Below are 20,238 nucleotides of genomic sequence, written 5' to 3'. Positions count from 1 at the left end.
TTTTTATGCTTCCTTGATATTCTTCAGAACAACTAACAAAGTTGCAGACACTAAACAGGTCTTTAATTACATTCTGATTTATGTGAAGTCATTTAAAAAACAAAAGTAATTTTTTAAATGGAGCCATAATCATGTCATGCTTATTTACCCAAATCAGGCATATATGCGTATATATTTCAGCTATAAATATATGTATATTTTATGCCAGTGTAAATATGTAATTTATGTGTTTCCTTCCCATTGTGACAGATATGATGGGGGCTTTTGCCCTGCCAAAACATTGTGCAAATTGTAATTTTAGAGAGCTAGTGCTGCCTGTTTGAAGTATCCACTCCCGCTTTTCCCCTCCCCACCACACACTCGTGAACAAAAAACTTTCAGATACAGAGAATGAAGCCATTTAACCAAATGGGACTTACAAGGAAGGCAGAAGGGATCGTTCATCAAGGGTACTGCTAAGAACTTTAGCTTAGAAGGAAAAAACTGGTGAATGAGTTTATTGAAGAAGACAAAGGGAAAAATACTGATATTTAAATTATAAGTGGAATGATGAAAAGGACATGGTCAAAAGTGGATAAAAATACTTAAATGTATTTAATACAGAAAAACAAGTGCCTCCATAGATAGGTAAAGAAAGAAAAAGGGACCGAGAGTCAGAGATTCACTGGACTTAGATATATCTTGAAGAATTTCAGGGCAAGATTATAAAGTAGCCTAGACCATATCCTACTTTTTTCTTTAAATCTCTTGAGCAGGTTTTTTTTTTCCTACTCACAGCAACAAGTTCTAGAAAAGAAATATATTGCAAAATTAATATTACAAGATAATTAAATAGGGAGTATACATCTGAAAATTCATCTGTTAAGAGTCATTATGCTGGGAATAATGACAGTATGACAAATTTCTAGGCATGTTTGAAAGGGTTCCCAAGCATTCAAATTACAAGTTGCAGTTTGTTCCAGTAAGAAGAGCTTGATGATCACGCCCATGAAAGTAGCTCCTGTGTCACAGAAGACCCTAGAGAATTAGAATCATGTCTTGAAAGGCTCTAGTGAAAACCACTTAGAACAGTGAGAATGGAATTCAGTTGTCAATCCTTTTTTCATTATTCTAGAGTTCCCCATCAATTGGGACGAGAAACCAGTGAGACTGGTAAGCTATTTTAATACCTCTTTAATAAACACTCTGAATTTACACAATAGTATGATTGATTACTGTGGATGTAAGATATGCAATGGTTCTTTATTCTCTCCACCATCATTAAGGCAAGGGCAAAAGTAGGGGTAAAGTTTCTCTGTGAAAGTGCTACTGAAGGTGTAAATATGGGTCATGGTTGTAGCATTGTAGAAGGATAACTGCCCGCCTTCATAATCCAGATATATGCCCACCTTATTCAGGTTTTTAGTCAGCGTCAGACTGCACGAAGGCAAATCCAGAGCCTTTAGGTCAGTTTGGTTCCTTAGTCTTAATAGCCAGAATCCTTGCTCCGGAGTTAGAGGACAGCTGCCTTTCCGCACGATGGATTCTCTGACAACACCAACTGTCCATTTTGTCTTCTTTGCTACTTCTACTTCCCAGTACCACTTTCCAGATGTGAAGCCTTTTGAGCCCAGCACTGCCACACTTGAGTCAAACCTCTCTGGGTCATCAGGCATTACCTGTTTAATGTCACCATGCCACACACTGGTTCGATTTTTGGAGAGTACCAGATTTGGGTGAGCTGTTTTTGGGTCCAGAGTTAATGGAGATATGCCTAGTAAGAAAAAAAGACAAGGTAGGGCATAGGAGAAAAGGGGTGAAGGAAAGTTCCCATAGTAAAAGACAGTATTTACATCGACACCAGTACTTTATCTCCCTGTGTATATATACGTTCAGCCAGGCAGGTAGTACTCATATACTTTTTTGTTTTGGTATTCATGTGACAATATTCTAGACATTTTTATATTTGTAGTAAAAGCTAGACCTTATTCAGAAGCTATTTATGCTCTAATAAAGGGGGGAAATACAAAGAATATTAAATATATACTAGAAAATAGAAATGCCAAAGGGGGTTAGATTAGGTGCATTTGTCCTAGGAAAGTTTACTAAGGACAGTATTTCAATTGAGTTATGTCTACGAGTTGTATTCAGGTGACTTGGATAAACAGAGGCAAAAAAGAAATGGGTTTAAGAGTAGTTTGTATAGGAAAGAAGGTAAGATAAGGGTTTGTATGTTAGAGCCAAACAAGACTGAGTTAGCTGGTTCAGAGTTTAGAGGACAATGATGAGAAGTTTATATTTGGTTTAAGAGATTATGGAACTTTTGAAATCTGGAGGGATTTGTTCCACTGCTAGTCAAAATATCCACACACTTTGTGGTCCTGGCTGGTATCAGGAATAAGATTATATAGAAATTGAGATGAAGTTTTTAGAATCCTCAATAGCAATCTGAGAGAGTGACTTTATGTCAGCTGAATCTTTTCTTTTAAAGATTTATTTATTTTTATGCAAGAACTGGGGTACAGGCTAGAGGTGTGGGAGGGTGAGAGGACTCACCAGAGACAGAGAGGGGAGCAGAACAGGCAGATGGACCGAAAACACTGCTGAGGGGAGCAGCGGGCGAGGCAGGAGAGGTCTTCCTCGCCATGTGTGTATCTCCCTGGCTGGCCAGGAATCGAACCAGCGTTGCAGAGGCTGCAGACCGCTTCACAGCACTGCAGTCAACCCGCTGCACCACTGGGGAGGCCCTCAGTGAATCTAATTAAATCTAATTAAAAACTGAATCTAATTAAAAAACTGAGCTTGCACTTTGTAATATTTGTTATTTTTATGTTTTTTTCAAGTAATGATTTTTATTATGTTCTAAAAAATATCAATGCATGAAAGGTTGAGATTTTTAAAACTGGTCATTCATTACAGAGAATTTGACAAGCATTGATTTAGACAAATTAGTGGACAGCAATATAAAAGAATTTCTGAATAAAGAAGGCTTAGAAGCAGACCACCAAGATGGTCTGCTTATACCCAGCAAAATCTGGGTATAAGATAATCAAACCATGGTAAAAGAAACATATGGAATATAAAGACAAACAAGATAAACAGCTTTAAGAAAAACAAAACTTAAAACGAATTTATTACCACTATATCTGCCATGAAATAAATACTAAAGGGACTATGAGAAAACAGGAAAGTACCAGATACCAGATATCATACAACATGGGCAGGAAGGAAAGTTAAACTGTGGGCCTTCAGAATGAGTTTGAGATCAAAACAGTTTAGACCATCATATAAAATCTTAGTATTAGTTCCAAATAAAAATTTATACAAAACACACATAGGAGGGCCTCCCTAGTGGTGCAAGGGGTTAAGACAGAATCTATGAAGTTATCCACAGGCACTGCAGCACAAGTTCAATCCCCAGCCAGGGAAATACCCACATGGCACAGCAGACCTTCTCCTGACTTGTATGCTGCTCCCCTCAGCAGTGTATTTCAGTCAATCTGCCTGTTCTGTTCCCCACTCTGTCTCTGGTGAATCCTCTCATCCCCCACACTTCTGGCCTGTACCCCAGTTCTTGTATGCATAAATAAATCAATCTTTTTTAAAGATTTATTTTATTTTATTTTATTATATAAGCACTGGGTACAGTCAGAAGCGCGGGAGGGTGAGAGAATTCACCAGAGCCAGAGCGGGGAGCAGAGCAGGCAGAAGGACCGAAGTACACTGCTGAGGGGAGCAGCGGGTGGCAGGAGAGGTCTGTGCGCCATGTGGGACCCTCCTCCGGTTGCCGGGGAGCAGCCGGGGATGGAACTGCCGCTGCAGAGGCTGCAGCACTCAACTGCTGCGCCACGGGGGAGGCCCATTCTTTAAAAATAAATAAATAAAATTCAAATCAATCACATCATTTAAAACCACACACACACACACACACACACACAAGATGATGGAAATGAAATTCAAGCAAAACATAAAAGGGAGTAGTGAAACAAAAAAAAATATAAAAGAATAAAGACAAACTATAAAAACACCAAACCCCCAAAATGGCAATACATACATATTTTTCAGTAATAGCTTGAATTCACCAATTAAAAGCTATATAGTGACTGAATGGATCATAAAACTTAAACCAAAACTTTTGCTATCAGCCCTAAAGACAAACATAGCCTTAAAGTAAAGCCCTGGAAGACAATCCAACAAGTAATTGGTAATTGGAAAAAAAGAAAAGGTAGGGCCAACTATATTTAAATCAGATAAAACAGATTTCCAGTTAAAAAAGGTAATTAGACATAGAGATGGACATTACTTATAATTAGAGGCTTAAAACAGTAAAAAGAATAACATATAAGTATGTACCAAATGATGAAGCACCAAGATACATAAGACAATTATTCATAGAACTGAAAAGAGATATTGTGCTCGCTTCGACAGCACATATACTAAAAAAGAGATATTAAAAACACAAGAGAATACTAATACTTTACTAGGAAATTTAAGTATTTACAATTATGAACACATCAGCAAGACAAAGAAAGAAAATAATAGCTTTAAATGAGGAGCTGATCATATAAGCTTATCAGACATCTATAGAACATTTTCAATCATCGTTCCTTCATTGGGATACAAGCCAATTGTCAGTAAAACTACAGACAGAAATCATCCCAAGTACTCTCTCTAACCATGATGCCATAAAAATCTAAAGCAACTGTAAAATAAAAAAGGGAAAACCATAAGTACATGGAGACTAAACAAACTAATAGCAAATTGAATTCAACTCTAAGTCTATGTTTCATTTGTGGGACCTCTTCTGTGCCCCTATTTATACTTAAAATCTGGAACATGGAAAGAGTGGAATTTAGCCAAAAGAAGGCCAGTTGTTATGACTGAATTTATACTAGTACCGTGACCTTACAATTTATGACTTGTACTGGTAAATAGACAAAGTCTGTTGTCAGAATTATTTCTCAGCCTACAAGTTTGATTGTTCTGTCAAATGTGACAACCAATATTTTATCCTGTTTTGCTAAATCAGTTACATAAATCTCTGGTGATTCTCTGCCCAGGAGCAGATAGCTACTACCCATTGATACCTGGAGATAGAGTGGACTGCATTTCCCTCCACATTATGTACTGAATGGGACCTTTGAACAGGCCGGGGTTCAGCTTTCTGGAGATAAGCTCTCTGGGTGTCAGCACCTTCATTCCTTGCTCCAGCCTACAAGGGACATAAACAATTTATTCTTAGGCATCCTCCAAGGATTGAAGGAAGGGTATTATTACCATGGGGAAATACTTACCTATCCAAGAGAGTTGTGATATCCTAGAAGATGAAAAGAGAAATAGTTTAGTTAGATACCTTTCCATCAACTCGAGAAACTTCTTTGGTAATACTGGCTACCACTAGGATTTGATTATCAATATTGGGGTCTTGTGCAATTGGTCCCCAGCCCATCATCACCAAGTTGGTCTCTCATCCTCCATATGCCTTTTCTAATCTAAATCCTTTATCTAACCCAGAATAAACTGACATTAATCTTACTCTGAATTCCTAGAGATTCCTTTTTACAGGGTATAAGAGAGAAATTAAATTTAAGCTATTTTCACCTATATTGCCACATAGTCACAGGAAAAAAACACAGTAAGTATTCCAGCTCCAAGGCCTCTTTTCCTTACTCTAGCTAGTTAAGCTTCTGAGTCCTGTGGTGGTAACCAATACCACTTAAGTGGTAAAATTTCAGGTAGTAAACATTGGCAAATTATTTTTCAAACAGGTCAGTTTATGAGAGCTTACAGTCAATCACAGATGCAACTTAGGTTGGGACATTCTTATTTTTGAGAAATAAAACTTCAAAGTTCTTTATGGAAAAAAATATTAATACATACTGTCAGTAGTGGCATTTATTATCTTCTTTTCTAAGAAGGTGAAAGCTAAGCTCTCTACTGAGTATAAGGCAAAAGTAGGCTTCTGCTTTTCTCCCAGAGAATCTTAAAAACACTACTACGTTTTCCCCTCCTTGTGAGGAAAAGCTGCTGCTACATCCTTTCCAACCCTCTTCCCCCTTCTAGTGTACTCATGATCGTATTGGTATGGAGTCTCACTTTGAGAAAGTCGAAGGAGTTCTGCTGTTCCATCTGTGTCTGGATGCTCATCAGCAGGTCCTTGGCTAGACGACACTGTTCTTGAAGCTGATTCAGATTCAGTTCCATCTCGTCACTCAAGGCTTTCCCCTCTTCTCGGAGATCATTTAAAATGTCCTTTTCTTTGCTGTGCAGGAACTGATGCAGCTTTAGAAACTCCAATGAAATGTGTTGCTGCAGATGTTGCTTGTTTTCCTGGAAACCTCCATGATCACCATGGCAATTACTGAGACTAGCACTTGGGGATAAGGGCCCAAAGCACCAGCACTCACACAGGTTGGGAAATATCATAGCAAGAAAATGTATATAAATGGCTGCTAAATATCAACATCCAGCCATACTAAAGGAGCCCTAAGAGAGACTTACTCTGTCTTTCCCAGCATGGTTGATAGTTCAGTAGTCAGAAGAGTACTTTAGGTTTCTACTGCAATACCGAAGTAGTAACCAGTGCCATACTAAATCAGGATCTAAGGTTAATCACACATTCTAGAATGAATTATAACCTCCTAGCTGGAAGTACAAACTATTATGTAGCATGTATTGCGGTTAAACTGGGATTGGAAGGAGCTGGGAAAACTATCTGTATTTGAAATCAGAACTAGGGCAGGAGGATGTCACTCCTGCTGTCATGACAATGTAGAAGAATCAAGAAAAGGGCTATGTCGGAAGCACTGAAACTAAAAACTGCTATGCTCCTATAGCACACTGTATTTTCATTTATGGTAATTTATGGTAATTTTCACCATTTTTGTTTTATTATCATCAGTGCGATTATTTCATTAACATCTGTCTCCAGCCCTAGTGTAAGAGAGTGTTTAGTTTAATGCCTTACCCATTCAGTGAGTATTTGTTGAATGAATGAATGTTGACTGTAAGAGCTGAACTAGGAACTCTTACACAGAATTCTCTGGATACATCATTGTTTCCATCTATCCTCCTTTCCCTCACTGTAAATATTTCTTCTAGATGCCAAATGACAGAGAAGATATTCTTCCATAAAATAATTATGAAGAAGCAGAAATCCCAATTTAAGCCTTGAACCTAGGGACCGGTTTGCCAAGTCTCTAACTATTAATGTCCTAGAAGTTAAAAGCATGCGTTATAGTGTTATTTAGTTTGGGAGAACCTAAGAAAGATAAAATCATATGGGAAAAGCCAGAAACCTGAGAGGCCCTGGTTCAGTAGTAGCCTGATTGTAGACCCCAAAGAAAGAAAAGTATTTCTTTGGACATAGCAATTTCAATAGATGTTTGTGAGAAATTCCCTATTTAGTCATAGATAAATAGATTTAGCCTATTTAGGGAAAGACCAGACAGATCACAATCCCACCCAAATCCCCTAGTGATTAAACTATCAAAAGGATCAGCATATAAAGGGAAAGATTAATCTGCTCGCTCTCAAACAACTATTGGTAACCAACTCACTGCCATGATCCTTTTCACCCTACAGTGCCTGTTTTTGAATTCAAAAGGCCTTTAGTGTATTGATTTATATATATATATATATATATATATATATATATATATATATCTCCACCCACATAGCTAAAGTTACAAGGAGGGTGTATTCCACTTCTAGCTTAGAACTCCTCTACCCTGCTCCTCACCTTGTAAGCAGCAATAGCATCTTTCTGCATGTTCCTCAGGGACTGAAGCTCCTTCAGGGTTGCCTCCAGTTCACCCTGATGAATAGTAAGCTCCTCCTGGGAATATCACATAGAATTAACCCACACTGATTTGGGAGATGAAAGGCCATAAGGGACATCTCCCCAAAACCCAATGTGTCAGGAAGAATAAGTAAGCTCTTGCTGCTAAAGCCTTTCTACTATGTCTTAGTCCCTATCTCTTCCAAGAATTATAAAGAAAATTTCAAGCGGTAAAAAATAAATTAGTTTTACCTTCTTATAGGTTAAGGATCTGAAGAAATTAACAGAATTCTATCCATTTTCTACTCTACACTGTTCTCACTATCTATACTTTCATTTACATTGTTCTCACTTGGAATATAGGCTTCTTCCTTCTGCCCATCCAAATACAAATGATTTCCCAGTTCAAGCTTTCTTTCACTATACACCCCCTGTTTCAGTTTTCTCCAATCTGAAATTTCAGAATTTATGGGATTATAATTGTGACAAAATTTAGCTCTCAATAGTTAATTATATTGCTTCTATTGTTTTATTCGTGTTAAACTTGACTAAGTTCCATGAGTTTTACATGAGAACAATCTTCATTGTCTAGCACTGTCTAGCAGAGTGCTGTCATGGCAGGGTTTAGGTAATATTGATTGACAGAGGAAGTAAACCAGAGTTCCTCCACTGCCCCTTACCTATAAACAGCAATTCTAGAGAAAGAACTTTATAAAGGATATTGTATTTTCTAAGCACTCTGAGTTTTCTGATAATTATCTGAATAAAGGAGTAGGATTGGGCCTCCCCGGTGGTGCAGTGGGTTGAGCGCCTCGCTGTGAAGCAGTTTGTGGCCTCTGCGGCGCAGATTCGATTCCCGACCGGCCGACCAGGGAACAGCCCACATGGCACAGCAGACTGCTCCTGTCTCGCCCACTGCTCCCTTCAGCAGTGCTTTCGGTCCCTCTGCCTGTTCTGTTCCCCACTTTGTCTCTGGTGAATCTTCTCATCCTCCCGTGCCTCTGACCTGTACCCCAGTTCTTGTATAATAAATCAAAAAATAAATAAAGTACAGAAAAATCAAAGAAATTATTAAAAAAATAAAAAATAAAATAAAGGAGTAGGATTATATGAGAGAAGAAGCCCTACAACAGATTTCCCCCAGCCTTCCTAAGCATTTGCTCAACACCCAGGGCTCACCCACCGTGAAGAAACGGACAGCATCAGAGATCTGCAGGAACTCTTTAGACTGCCCCACAGACAACCGAGCATCTTTGCATTGAAAGCAGATCAGTTTCCCTTCTGGTTTACTGAACAGTTTCAGGCTCTCTCCATGCTCTGGGCACTGTGGTTGGCCCTTGAGTAAGGGTAGCTTCTTAATCTTCTCTACCAGCTTCTCTAGTACAAGGTTGAATGTACAGCTGCTATATGGACATAGCATCTTACACTCAGGACAGAATGTTTCCCTTGTTTGCTGCTTCCAAAAGTTTTGGATACAGACCTGGCAGAAGTTGTGGCCACAACTTAGCATCAGTGGATCACGGAACCAATCATTACATAGAGGGCAGTGTAGCTCCATAGTGATATCTTGTATCTGCACTTTAGAGGGTATTTGTGTGACCAAATCATTCACTTCAATGTAGTCTCTTGGGTCGATCTCTGCGGAGGGGGCCTTTGGAAAAGAATAGCTAGAGTAAGTTTCTCTTTCTTACTGCTTACTTCAGCACTCCAGAATAATGGACTCCATTCCTAAAGGAGCTGAGAATTGGTACAGCCAGAATAAAAGCACCATAACCTCTCCTTTGAAACTGATTCAATAAATTCATTGTTTTATTACATCATAGTTTATGATGTTTATACCTCCAACCTAAACTTTAATAGAGAATCAAGGCAGAAGAGAAAGAATACCAAACCAAAGAAATGTTTTGTTGTACATCCCTCCCCCATCCACTTTCTTCATGTCTCAATAAAAAGTTTTACTTCCAACATCTGTTCTACTAGTTATTACTGCTTTGTTTTCTAGAGGTTCACAAAGAATTGGAAGATGAACTAGATTCCTTTGTCAGTAGCATATCACCAACCATATCATCTAGGCCCTCCCCTTGCATTTAAAAAAAAAATTACAGAAATAACATACAGGAAAATGTAGAATCATAAGTGACTTTTCACAAAGTGAATCAGCATCACTCTTATCAAGAAACAGAATACTTCCAGCATCCCAGAAGCCCCCCATAAGCCTGCTGCAAGTCACTATCCCTTATAAAGGTGGACCCCTATTCTGACTTCCAACACTAGATTAGTTTTTCCTGTTTTTGAGTTTTGTATAAATAAAACAATAAATGTACTATATCCTTAACAATACTTAGTGTAGGTATATTCATTTTAGTCATTCTAGTGGATGTGCAGTAGTATTGCATTGTGATTTTAATCTGCTTCTGGGGCCTCCCTGGTGGCGCAAGGGGTTGTCTCAGCACTGTGAAGCTATGGGCTGCCACTGCAGCATGAGTGAGATCCCCAGCCAGGGAGTGACCCACTTGGTACAACAGATCTCTCCTGTCTCACCCGCTGCTCCCTTCAGCAGTGTATCAGTCGATCTGCCTGTTCTGCCCCTCACTCTGTCTCTGGTGAATCTTCGTACCTAGCCCACACCTCTGGCCTACACACCAGCTCTTGTATGAATAAATAAATTAAATAAATCTTAAAAAAAAATAACCTGCATCTGCCTGATGCTTATGGGTATTGGGTCCTTTTTTTCTGTACTCTTTTTGCAGGCTTCTTTTGTTAACATTACATTTGTGAGATTTATTTATATGGTTCTATGTAATTGTAGCCCATTCCTCCTCATTGTTATATAATTAATCCACTATAAACCATAAGTTATTTATACATTCAGTAGTCTTTTGGGTGTTTACCAGTTGGGAAAACTACAAATAATATTGCTAAGAACATTCTTGCTCATGGTCTTGGTGCATTTGCCTGGTAGTTATAGTTGGATCCATTTTTATATGTCAGTTGCCATTTGCATTTCCCCTTTTGTGAATTGCCTATTCATGGCACTTATTTTGTTCTTACCTTTTTATTTATCCACAGAGTTCTTCACAGACTTTAGATTTGAGATCTTTATCAGATAACTCTATTGCAAATATCTACTTCCTCTCTGTGGGATGCTTTTTCACTTTCTTCATGGTACCATTTAATGAACAAATGTTATTTTTTTTAAAAGATTTATTTATTTATGCGTACAAGAGCTGGGGTACTGGCCAGAGATGTGGGGGGTGAGCGGATTCACCAGAGACAAAGTGGGGAACAGAACAGGTAGACTGACTGAAATACTCTGCTGAGGGGAGCAGTGGGCGAGACAGGAGAGGTCTGCTGTACCATGTGGGTTGCTCCCTGGCTGGCCAGGGATCGAACTCATGCTGCAGAGGCTGTGGATTGCTTCATAGTGCGGTGCTTAACCCCTTGCACCACCAGGGAGGCCCAACAAATGTTATTTTAAAAAACTTATTATTTTTAAACATAACACCAATACAGAGGGTAGCATAAAAAAATGTAAAGTTTATTGACTTATAAGTGGATTAACAATCATGAAAGGAGATAAAACCTTGCCAACTATCCCAGAAGTCTTCCTACCTATGTGTCCATTGCTAGTCTTTAGATGATCGCTATCCTGAAGTTTTGTGTTAACCATTCCTTTTTTTACCTTTTTTGGTGTTTATATAAACAAAATCATTTTTCATGTGCTTTTATGTATTTGTGACTTGCTTTCTTTTATCCTGTGTGACTTTTGAAATTCATCTATGTTGATAAACATTGCTCAAGTTCATTTATTTTTGCTGCCATTTAATATTCTATTCATGAAAATTTATTTACCCATTTTGCTGTTGATAGGCAATGGATTGTTTTGTTGTTTTGCATACAACCAGTGCTACTATGAGCATTCTTCAACATGTTTTCTGATACATATATGTAAGGTTTTTTTTTAAGTTACTTAATATTAAACTAACATTTCTTTCCTGGAATTACAAAGGCATTCAAATCAGGTTTTCATCAGATTTTACCCAGCTACTCTCGAGGCAATAAGAAGGTGGCATGAAGCATTCACAGTCATAAAAAAAACAAAAACTTCCAGCCAAGAATAATCTGTCTTGCAAAATAATCATTCACGTATAAAGATGAAATAAAGTATTTCCCAAACATACAGAAGCTAAAGGAGTTTACCACACCTGCCCTACAAGAAAGTATTAAACAAAATACAATACCCCAAGCAAAGTGACACTAGAAATACAAAATCAGAAACACAAACAAGACTATTATGAGTCAACAACAGGATGCTAAAGGAGGGAAGAAAAGGTCAGAACCTGTACAGTTAAATGTCAGCAAGGCAATACTAGCTCATAAAGGGCTTTCACAGACATAGTAAATTTGTTATACCTCCCTGGTAACCACGAAGCAAAAATCTAGAATACAGGCACATAGAAAAAAGAAATGAAGAAATTGAAAGAATCACTAGGAAAAGCCATCCAAATGAAAGAGCAGAGAGAAACAAATGGAAAAAGAGACAACAATTAAAAAAAAAAAAAACAGAATGTCAGTAAATAAGCTCCGTATATCAATAATCACCCTAAATATGAATGGCTTGAACTTATCAGTTAAAAGGCACAGAAAGAAAAATTGAGTTTAAAAGTTTCAGCCATCTATACTTTGTTTACAAGAAACTGTTTAAAACTGAAAGACAAAAACGAACAAAGTGAAAGGTTGGAGCAAGGTGCTTCAAGCCAGTAACTCAGAGAGAGAAGCGGGAACCACTGTCCTCATAGTTGGTAAGTCAGACCCACACAAATGTGGACAGTTAATCTTTTACAAAAAGCCATGACTGTGCAATGGAGAATGGAAACCTCTCGTAACAGTTGGTGCTGGGAAACATGGATAACCTCATGTGAAGAAAAATGATACTGGATTCATATTTAACCACATACACAAAAATTCAAAATGGATTAAAGATTTAGATGTAAGAACTGAAACCATATAATACTTAAAAGAAAACGGGATACACTACATACAGCACATCAACTGCAAATACATATTTGGGGAATTCAACCCCAAAGGCAAGAGAAACAAAAAATAAATAAATACACAAATGGGACTACCTCAAACTAAAAAAGCTTTTGTGCCACAAAAGAAATCATCACAAAAACAAAGAGGCAATCTTCTGCAGCCTTGAGGATTGATGTTCATTCTCTTTAAAAGTTTGGTAGAACTCACTGGTGAAATCATATGATCCTGGCTTTTCTTTAGGAAAATACAAAAAGAAAATAGTAGAGATGCTATTTTACACTCACAAGAATTTGTTTTCATGGAAAATAACAAAATTGGGAGATATGGAGAAATTAAACCCTTATACACTTTTTGAGAATGTGCGATGGTACAGCCACTGTGAAAAACAATTTGATTGCTGTTCCTCAAAGTTAAACATATTAATAAAATTACCATATGCCCCAACAATTCCACTTGTAGGTATATACCACAAAGAATTAAAAAACAGGTTTTCAAACAAAACTTGTACACAAATATTAATAGTAGCACTATAGGGCCTCCCTGGTGGTGCAAGGGGTTGAGATGCAACCTATGAAGCTATCTGCAGCCACTGCAGCACAAGTTCGATCCCCAGCCAGGGAGCTACCCACATGGCGCAGCAGACCTCTCCTGATTCACCTGCTGCTCCCCTCAGCTGTGTGTTTTCAGTCAATCTGCCTGTTCTCTTACCCACTCTGTCTCTCTGGTGATTCCGCTCACCGCCCCCCACCCCACCCCACACCTCTGGCCTTTACCCCAGTTCTTGTATGCATAAATAAATAAATCTTAAAAAAAATAGCACTATAATAGTAGTCACAGATGGAAACAACCCAAATGTCCATTAATTGATGAATGGATAAATAAAATGTGACATCCATAGATGAACTATTAAGTCAGTCATAGGAAGGAAGTATTGATACATACTTAGAACGTAGATTAAACTTAAAAACATTATGCTATGTGAAAGAAGCCAGACACAAAAGCTAGACACAAGTTATATGATTCAATTTATGTGAAATATTCAGAAAAAGCAAATTCTTAGAGATAGAAAACATTTTTGCCAGATGCTGAGGGAAGGGAGAAAAGGGAAGTAACTAGTGAGTACAGGGTTTCTTTTTTGAGTGATGACAATATTTTGTAACTAGATAGAAGTGATGACTGCACAATATTGTGAATATACTAAATGTTACTGAATTATAAACTTTAAAATGGTTTATTTTGTGTTACGTAAATTTTATGTCAGTAAGAAAAATTGAAGTTATATGACTTCAGAGCCAGAATATTTTATTCTGCTAGAATTCCTGAAAGAAGCTTGCCCACTGTGGACTTTCAAGTGCCAACATCAGTTGCTACCAGCATATACCATAACCAGCTTTGTGTGTGTGTATATGTATTTTTTATCTTTTTGAATTACTTTTATAGCTTCCTTTATTTTATTTTATATAATTCTTACATCATTTTTCATTTTTGCACAATGTATGCATTTCATTTTGGTTATATTCCCCAATTCCTTCCTAAATGCTAAAGCTGACAAGCTGTGATCTAGGAGTATAAAAAATGGTAACTGAGGCAAGACCTAAAAACAGGAAGATAATTTGTATGATGGAGATAAATATGTTTAGAGGACCATAATAGATAGGTCCCCTACACCTTGACTACTGGGTGTGATCAAGAGAAAATATGGGACATCTAATGGAAATGGAAATATCAGTTCTTAAACAGGCAAAAGTGAATAAGATTATGGAAAAACTTAAATGTAGATATATTATTTTTCAACTATATATGTCATTGTATATGTCATGTATTCTTCAGGATGAAAAGCTTAAGCATTGACAGAAGATTTATTCTGAAACAGAATCCCCAACATTTCTATGTATTTGGAGAGGGAAAGAGGAAAAGAGGCAGAGATATTTCAGTATATCTTCCATACACCATCTTGATCAGATTGAGTAATGGGCTTTCGTCAGTAATCAGTCTCTCCTCAAAGATTACAAGGTGAACTTCCTTCCAGCCTACGTGAATGGGAACTCAAAGTCAGTATTTAGCAGTGTTGTAGAAAATGCTATGCAATATTCTTTGCACAATTTAATTTTTTGACTAAAATTCATCCCCAGTACCTAGTAGAGGTATTAATCACAGTTGCTCTCATTCTCATAGTCCAGGCCCAAAGTCAAACCTACACATACTGTGTGGCCTCAGACCCATTCCATAGAATGTTCAACAACCGAAGATGTGAGCCAAAGACGATTTGGGCAAACCAGAATTTCTTGCAGATTTAACTCTGGAAACAGAGAGAACCAGGAAGTAGACAATTGAAGAAAAACTTAAAGATTGGGGCCTCCCTAGTGGCGCAAAGGGTTAAGTCTCAGCATTGTCAGGCTATTGCCAGCCACTGCAATATGAATTCGATCCCTGGCCATGGAGCTAACCCACATGGCACAGCAGACCTCTCCTGTCTTGCCTGCTGCTCCCCTCAGCAATGTATTTCACTAGATTTTCCTGTTCTGCTCCCCACTCTGTCTCTGGTGAATCTTCTCACCCCCTCCGGACCTCTGGCCTACGCCCCAGTTCTTGTATGCATAAATAAAAATAAATCTTAAAAAAAAAAAACTTAAAGATTGTCATGAGGTAGAGTTTGGAACACAAAAAGTTGTGGCATGGAGAGTCATAAGGAAGCAGAACCAAGGAGCTGAATTTTAAACTAAGAGCAGAAGAAATACAGAGGTGTATGGTGAAGTCAATTATTTCACAGAGCCAAGAATTACAGAGGAGAAACCTACATGTGAAGTATGGCTGTGTTATATTATTAATACCACAGCACTATCCTTTGGCTCTTTCTAGATTCCTTTGCCTGCCTACTGTGATGTCTTGCCATTGTGGGAGCTCAACAAATGAGTTGAAATGAATGTTTATATCACCAGAAGTGAAGTTAGATGGTCTGAATCTCTGCTCTTATGACAGACCCTCTACCCTAGCCTTAAAGCTTGCCAAGGAGTTTGCTAAACATTCATGTAATGACATATTCTCAGTCGTCATATTCTATGACTTACTGAATCTTTCCTTTTGCTCTTGTGATGCAATACTGTTCCTCTGACCTCAACTGGCTTCTCTTTATCTTCTCACTCTGTATAAACAATCACTATGGTCTGTCTTCAGCAGTCTTATTGCTCTGTGCTCATTTCTACCAAAGGAACCATTCATTACCATGACCTCATGCATAACCTCTATACAGGTGACTCCCAACTCTGTGTCTCTGAGCCTTTGACTGAGTCCTTGAGACTCAACTATAACAGAACTCATCTTTTTTTATTTTTCAGGACTCATCTTTTTCCCTAAATCTGTTCCTTTCTCTTGACTTCCCTATTTTTGTCTATGGGTACATAGTCATTATTGAAATCCGCTTATCTTTGGTTGTTCTCTTCTTCCTTCCCCATTATTGAATCAGTTGCAAACTCTAGTTAATAATACTTCTGTTGTTCTCCAAGCCTACCAAAATAAGTTTTATATTTTTTTTGAAGAGCCCCAGAATTCAGAATTCTCTGCAACATGTTTCCCAAGGTTCTGTTATACAGTGAAAGCTATTAATTTACCATCTTTTTACATATTAATGATTCAATTAAATTCCATTCACCAAAAGGTTTCTTTTAAGATTATCCCATTTATTTATTTATTTATTTTTACTAAGATGAGTGGCAGTTCTGAAGAGAAAAAAATCTACTTATTCTCCACCCTCTTACTTTGTGCTTACAAAATCAAACTCATAAAAATATGCCCATCAAGGAATATGGAAGTACATAAAAATCATTGCATTTTAAGCCAGTTAGGCTGTCTTGAAAACTTTATAATTAGATACATTGTATATAAGATAAAACTTGTGGAGGGAGAGGGTAGAGAGAGGGGTACCCCAGACCCAGCAAATCTGCCTGCTCTAAATAGGTTCTGCCATCCGCCACATCAACACAAAAACATGACACTTTAACAAAAAGGAACTTTAATACAATTAGGAAACGATACAGGAAAGACAAAGAAGATAGTTTCTAAATCAAGCACCCAAAGTTACCCGTCCCCTCGTGGGTAAAAGTCCACCCAAACGGAATTGGCCCAGAGCAAGGCCCGAAAGCCTGCCACAAGTCTAAAGTATCTTCCAGTGGGGACCCACAGAAAAGGATCAGAAACAACCAGACAAGTCTAGGAGGAAAAGAACAAAATCAAAATCAAGACAAAAACCGCCATTGTCACCTCCCCACCGGTTGGTCTCTCACCAACATCTGTGTCACTCTGTCCATGACCAAAAGGCAAGTGTAGTTTCTTCACATGTCTCTCTGCTCCATGTGCCTCCTCTAGGTCTGGCTCTCCATCCTTCTGGCTCTCCATCCTTCTTCCTCCCTTCTCAGTCTTCTCTACAGCTTCTTCGCTTCTTCTCTTCTTCTCCTCAGCTCCACCCTCCCTTGGACAGGGCAGGAGACCTGGAACCTCCCCTTTTCCTGGGGACCACCCTGCTACAAAAGAACCTGGCCATTTGAAGGTGATATAAGAGAAAGGTTATCTGCCAGATCCAGTTGTTAATATAAGTGAATACCTTATCTCTTGGAAATGAATGTCATTTAGGTATTTTATCCAATATATTTTAAAAATATATTAAAGTAGGGGCCTCCCCGGTGGCGCAGCAGTTGAGCACCGGGTTGCGAAGCTGCCCGTGGCTTCTGCAGTGCCAGTTCGATCCCCGGCTGCTCCCCGGCCACCGGAGGAGGGTCCCACATGGCGCACAGACCTCTCCTGCCACCCGCTGCTCCCCTCAGCAGTGTACTTCGGTCCTTCTGCCTGCTCTGCTCCCCGCTCTGGCTCTGGTGAATTCTCTCACCCTCCCGCGCTTCTGACTGTACCCAGTGCATGTATAAACAAAACAAACAAACAAACAAACAAATAAATAAATAAAACATGCCTCTATTTAAAAAAATATATATATATTAAAGTACATTGACGGTTGCCAGGCTGGGGTAAGGAACAAATGAGGAGTGATTACTAATGGGCATAGAATTTCTTTTTTGAGGTGATAAAAATGTCCTAGAATTAGATGGTTACACAGCTTTGTGAATAAGCTAAAAACAACAACAACACTGAATTGTATACTTCAGAATGGTGAATTTTACAATAAGAAAATATTTAATGTTACTGTAATTCATCTTGGTAGTTGAGGTTTTTGTCAGTTACCCTGACTTTCAAGAATATATAAAACAAGACTATTTTAATCACATTAGCTAATATCTATGGAGCATTCACTGAAAAAAATCTTTATGCACTTTATTTCACTTAATCCTCATAAGAAACCTATGAGATAAAGGTATTATCCTGTTTTTAAGGAAATTAAAACTTAGATTAAGTTGCTTGCCAGGGTCACACAATAATTAAGTGGAAGAGCCTGAATTTTAATTGTTTATCTGATCCAAAGATGATTATCCTAGTCATTGAGTCAATGTGCAATATTTTTGTGCAATTGAATTGATTAAATGAATTACATTTGTGAGGCAAATAGCTGGAAAAACTTTACTGTTGTAGAGGGAAACCAAAGGATATTTTGAAATTTCTCTACCTGGAAATCACATCTACCGCCACCCCTTGTGGAAAAGTCTAACCATAGGGCAAAAACAGAGAAATTCAAGTCATGGATTGACAGCCATCTTTTTAAAGCCTTTGGCTGGCAGAAATCGGTACTTCTAAAAAAGCACATCCATCCTCCTTCCACTCACAGTGCGTATTCCCATAGAGTAAAACGATAGAGTCCTTGGAAACTTGCCAGAGAAATACTTAATTTTTCCCAGAGATTTTTTTTCCTCAGAAGTTTTTAATTGTGAATTTTTGAAATCAAGGTTAATAAAATGTTTAGGACATTTGTTTCATAGTTAAGGTCATTTATTGCTTTTCTGCTTTTATTTATTCATAGTAATTTTTAAAAATTGATGTGAGATTTCCTGAGGAATTAACCTTAGGAGATGAGAAATACAACTCATCTATAGAGGACAAACCATATGGCACAGCCAGTTTAAACACAAGAACAAGACACAGCCATGCATCACACATCCTAAATTTTCACACGTCAGCAATTTTGTAATCTTTCCTTATTATCAGAGCTTCTCAGAGTTGACAGATATTTTAAGTCATTTAAGTTATTCCTTCCCAGCCTTTGCTTGAACATTTGAACCAGCAGGAAGTTCACTATTACACATTTTTTTAATATTATGGAAAAATGTATTTTTACTGACTTCAGAACTTAAAGGAATAAGAGTATAGTAAGAATATACTTATTTTTTCCTCTAGAAAATACAAATAACACAACACACAATTCTGGAATTTCAACAGCTAAGGACAGAAAAGGGTAAGAACAATACTAAATCTTATGATAGAGGAAAATAGAATCCGATCTTAATGATTTATATACACATATTAAGCTCGACTTTATAATAAATGGAAACTGATGGAAATAATTTAGAACATAAGGGCTCATGTGTCAAAATTTCTTATTAATGAATTTGGCAAATTTTTTCATCTTGTAATAAGTATTTTCTTTTGTCTGACTGACAATCAAGAATATACTAATTTTCAGAAGATAATCTATAACTGCCTTTATTTTTGTTCTAAAAAGATCTTAAAGGACTTCAACCAAAAATGTTTAACTCCAGTGAGAATCATCTCTGCTTTAAATACAAAATATCAGATGTGATGATATAATGTACTAAAGAAAGTAAATTTTTTATGCTTTATTGTTTAATTTTTTTTTATATTGTTTAATTTTTCTCAAAAGTTTGTGGTGGGTTTCATTACTTTCCTACCAACCTCTCATCTAAATTCCAAGTTATTCCAAGTCCTGGAGAGAGTACAGAAACTATAAGCTGCCACAGGTTAAATATTTCCCTGAATTTCCTTTCATGCTCTAAAACCTATGCCATCACAGCCCCACCCTATGATCCAGTTTTCCACTATGTCCATCAAACCCGAGTTAGAAAAGTGTTCTCTCACCTCCATGAAGCTCTATTGTAAGGCCACCAGGGGGCACAGGCAGGCTCTTGGACCAGAACTCAACAGGCCCAGGATGACTGCTGACCAGGAGTCCTCATAGAGTTGTTAATTTGCTAAGAATGGGCTCAGAGCATGACGGAGAGAGAAAGCGGTCAGGAGCTAGGGAGAAGGGCTAAGCCCAGAGTGAGGTCTGGCAGATTCCGTGACAGTTTGTCAGTTGCTTTGATCATCATTAGCTTAAGAGAAAAAGAATCCTGAAAGGAATGACCTACTTGCTCGTCATTTTTTTGTGGAGGAGGTCAACTTATCTGAGGTGCTAGTCCAATGTTAAGGTTCCTGAATTCCCATTTCTGGAAAAGGGTGCTCAGTGAAAGAGGAAGTAAGCATCATCATGTGCTTATAAGCCTGAC

The 20,238-nt window shown here is 37.9% G+C and overlaps 1 protein-coding gene across 3 annotated transcripts; it reads right to left on the bottom strand.

Moving 5' to 3' along the window:
* Positions 1-1,158: 1,158 nt before the first annotated feature.
* On the bottom strand, positions 1,159-20,036 carry TRIM69 (tripartite motif containing 69). Of its 3 annotated transcripts, none has more exons than XM_037502395.1 (7): positions 19,829-20,036; positions 8,943-9,410; positions 7,721-7,816; positions 6,076-6,309; positions 5,274-5,296; positions 5,067-5,191; positions 1,159-1,753 (listed from the first exon to the last, which is right to left on the bottom strand). In XM_037502395.1, the coding sequence occupies exons 1-7, from the start codon at positions 19,832-19,834 to the stop codon at positions 1,212-1,214; spliced, it is 1,494 nt and encodes a 497-aa protein (XP_037358292.1). In that variant the 5' UTR covers positions 19,835-20,036; the 3' UTR covers positions 1,159-1,211. The 3 variants fall into 3 exon arrangements, with proteins under 3 accessions (XP_037358292.1, XP_054557124.1, XP_037358293.1); XM_054701149.1 differs by having other exon boundaries at positions 6,076-6,252; XM_037502396.1 differs by having other exon boundaries at positions 9,240-9,410.
* Positions 20,037-20,238: the final 202 nt, after the last annotated feature.

Source organism: Talpa occidentalis, unplaced genomic scaffold (assembly GCF_014898055.3).
Source record: "Talpa occidentalis isolate TD23 unplaced genomic scaffold, MPIMG_talOcc4v2.1 talOcc4.11, whole genome shotgun sequence".
Lineage (NCBI taxonomy): Eukaryota > Metazoa > Chordata > Mammalia > Eulipotyphla > Talpidae > Talpa > Talpa occidentalis.
Note: the sequence above shows the minus strand (reverse complement) of the source record. Positions and strands in the feature narration are given on the sequence as shown.

Excerpts from the sequence above, each read along its gene's own strand:
- TRIM69 (XM_037502395.1), bottom strand. Across the intron at positions 6,310-7,720 it reads ATGCTATTGCTGCTTACAAG|GAAAACAAGCAACATCTGCA; the intron begins GTGAGGAGCAGG and ends GGAGGTTTCCAG. Across the intron at positions 1,754-5,066 it reads GCAGTCCACTCTATCTCCAG|GCATATCTCCATTAACTCTG; the intron begins GTATCAATGGGT and ends TTTTCTTACTAG.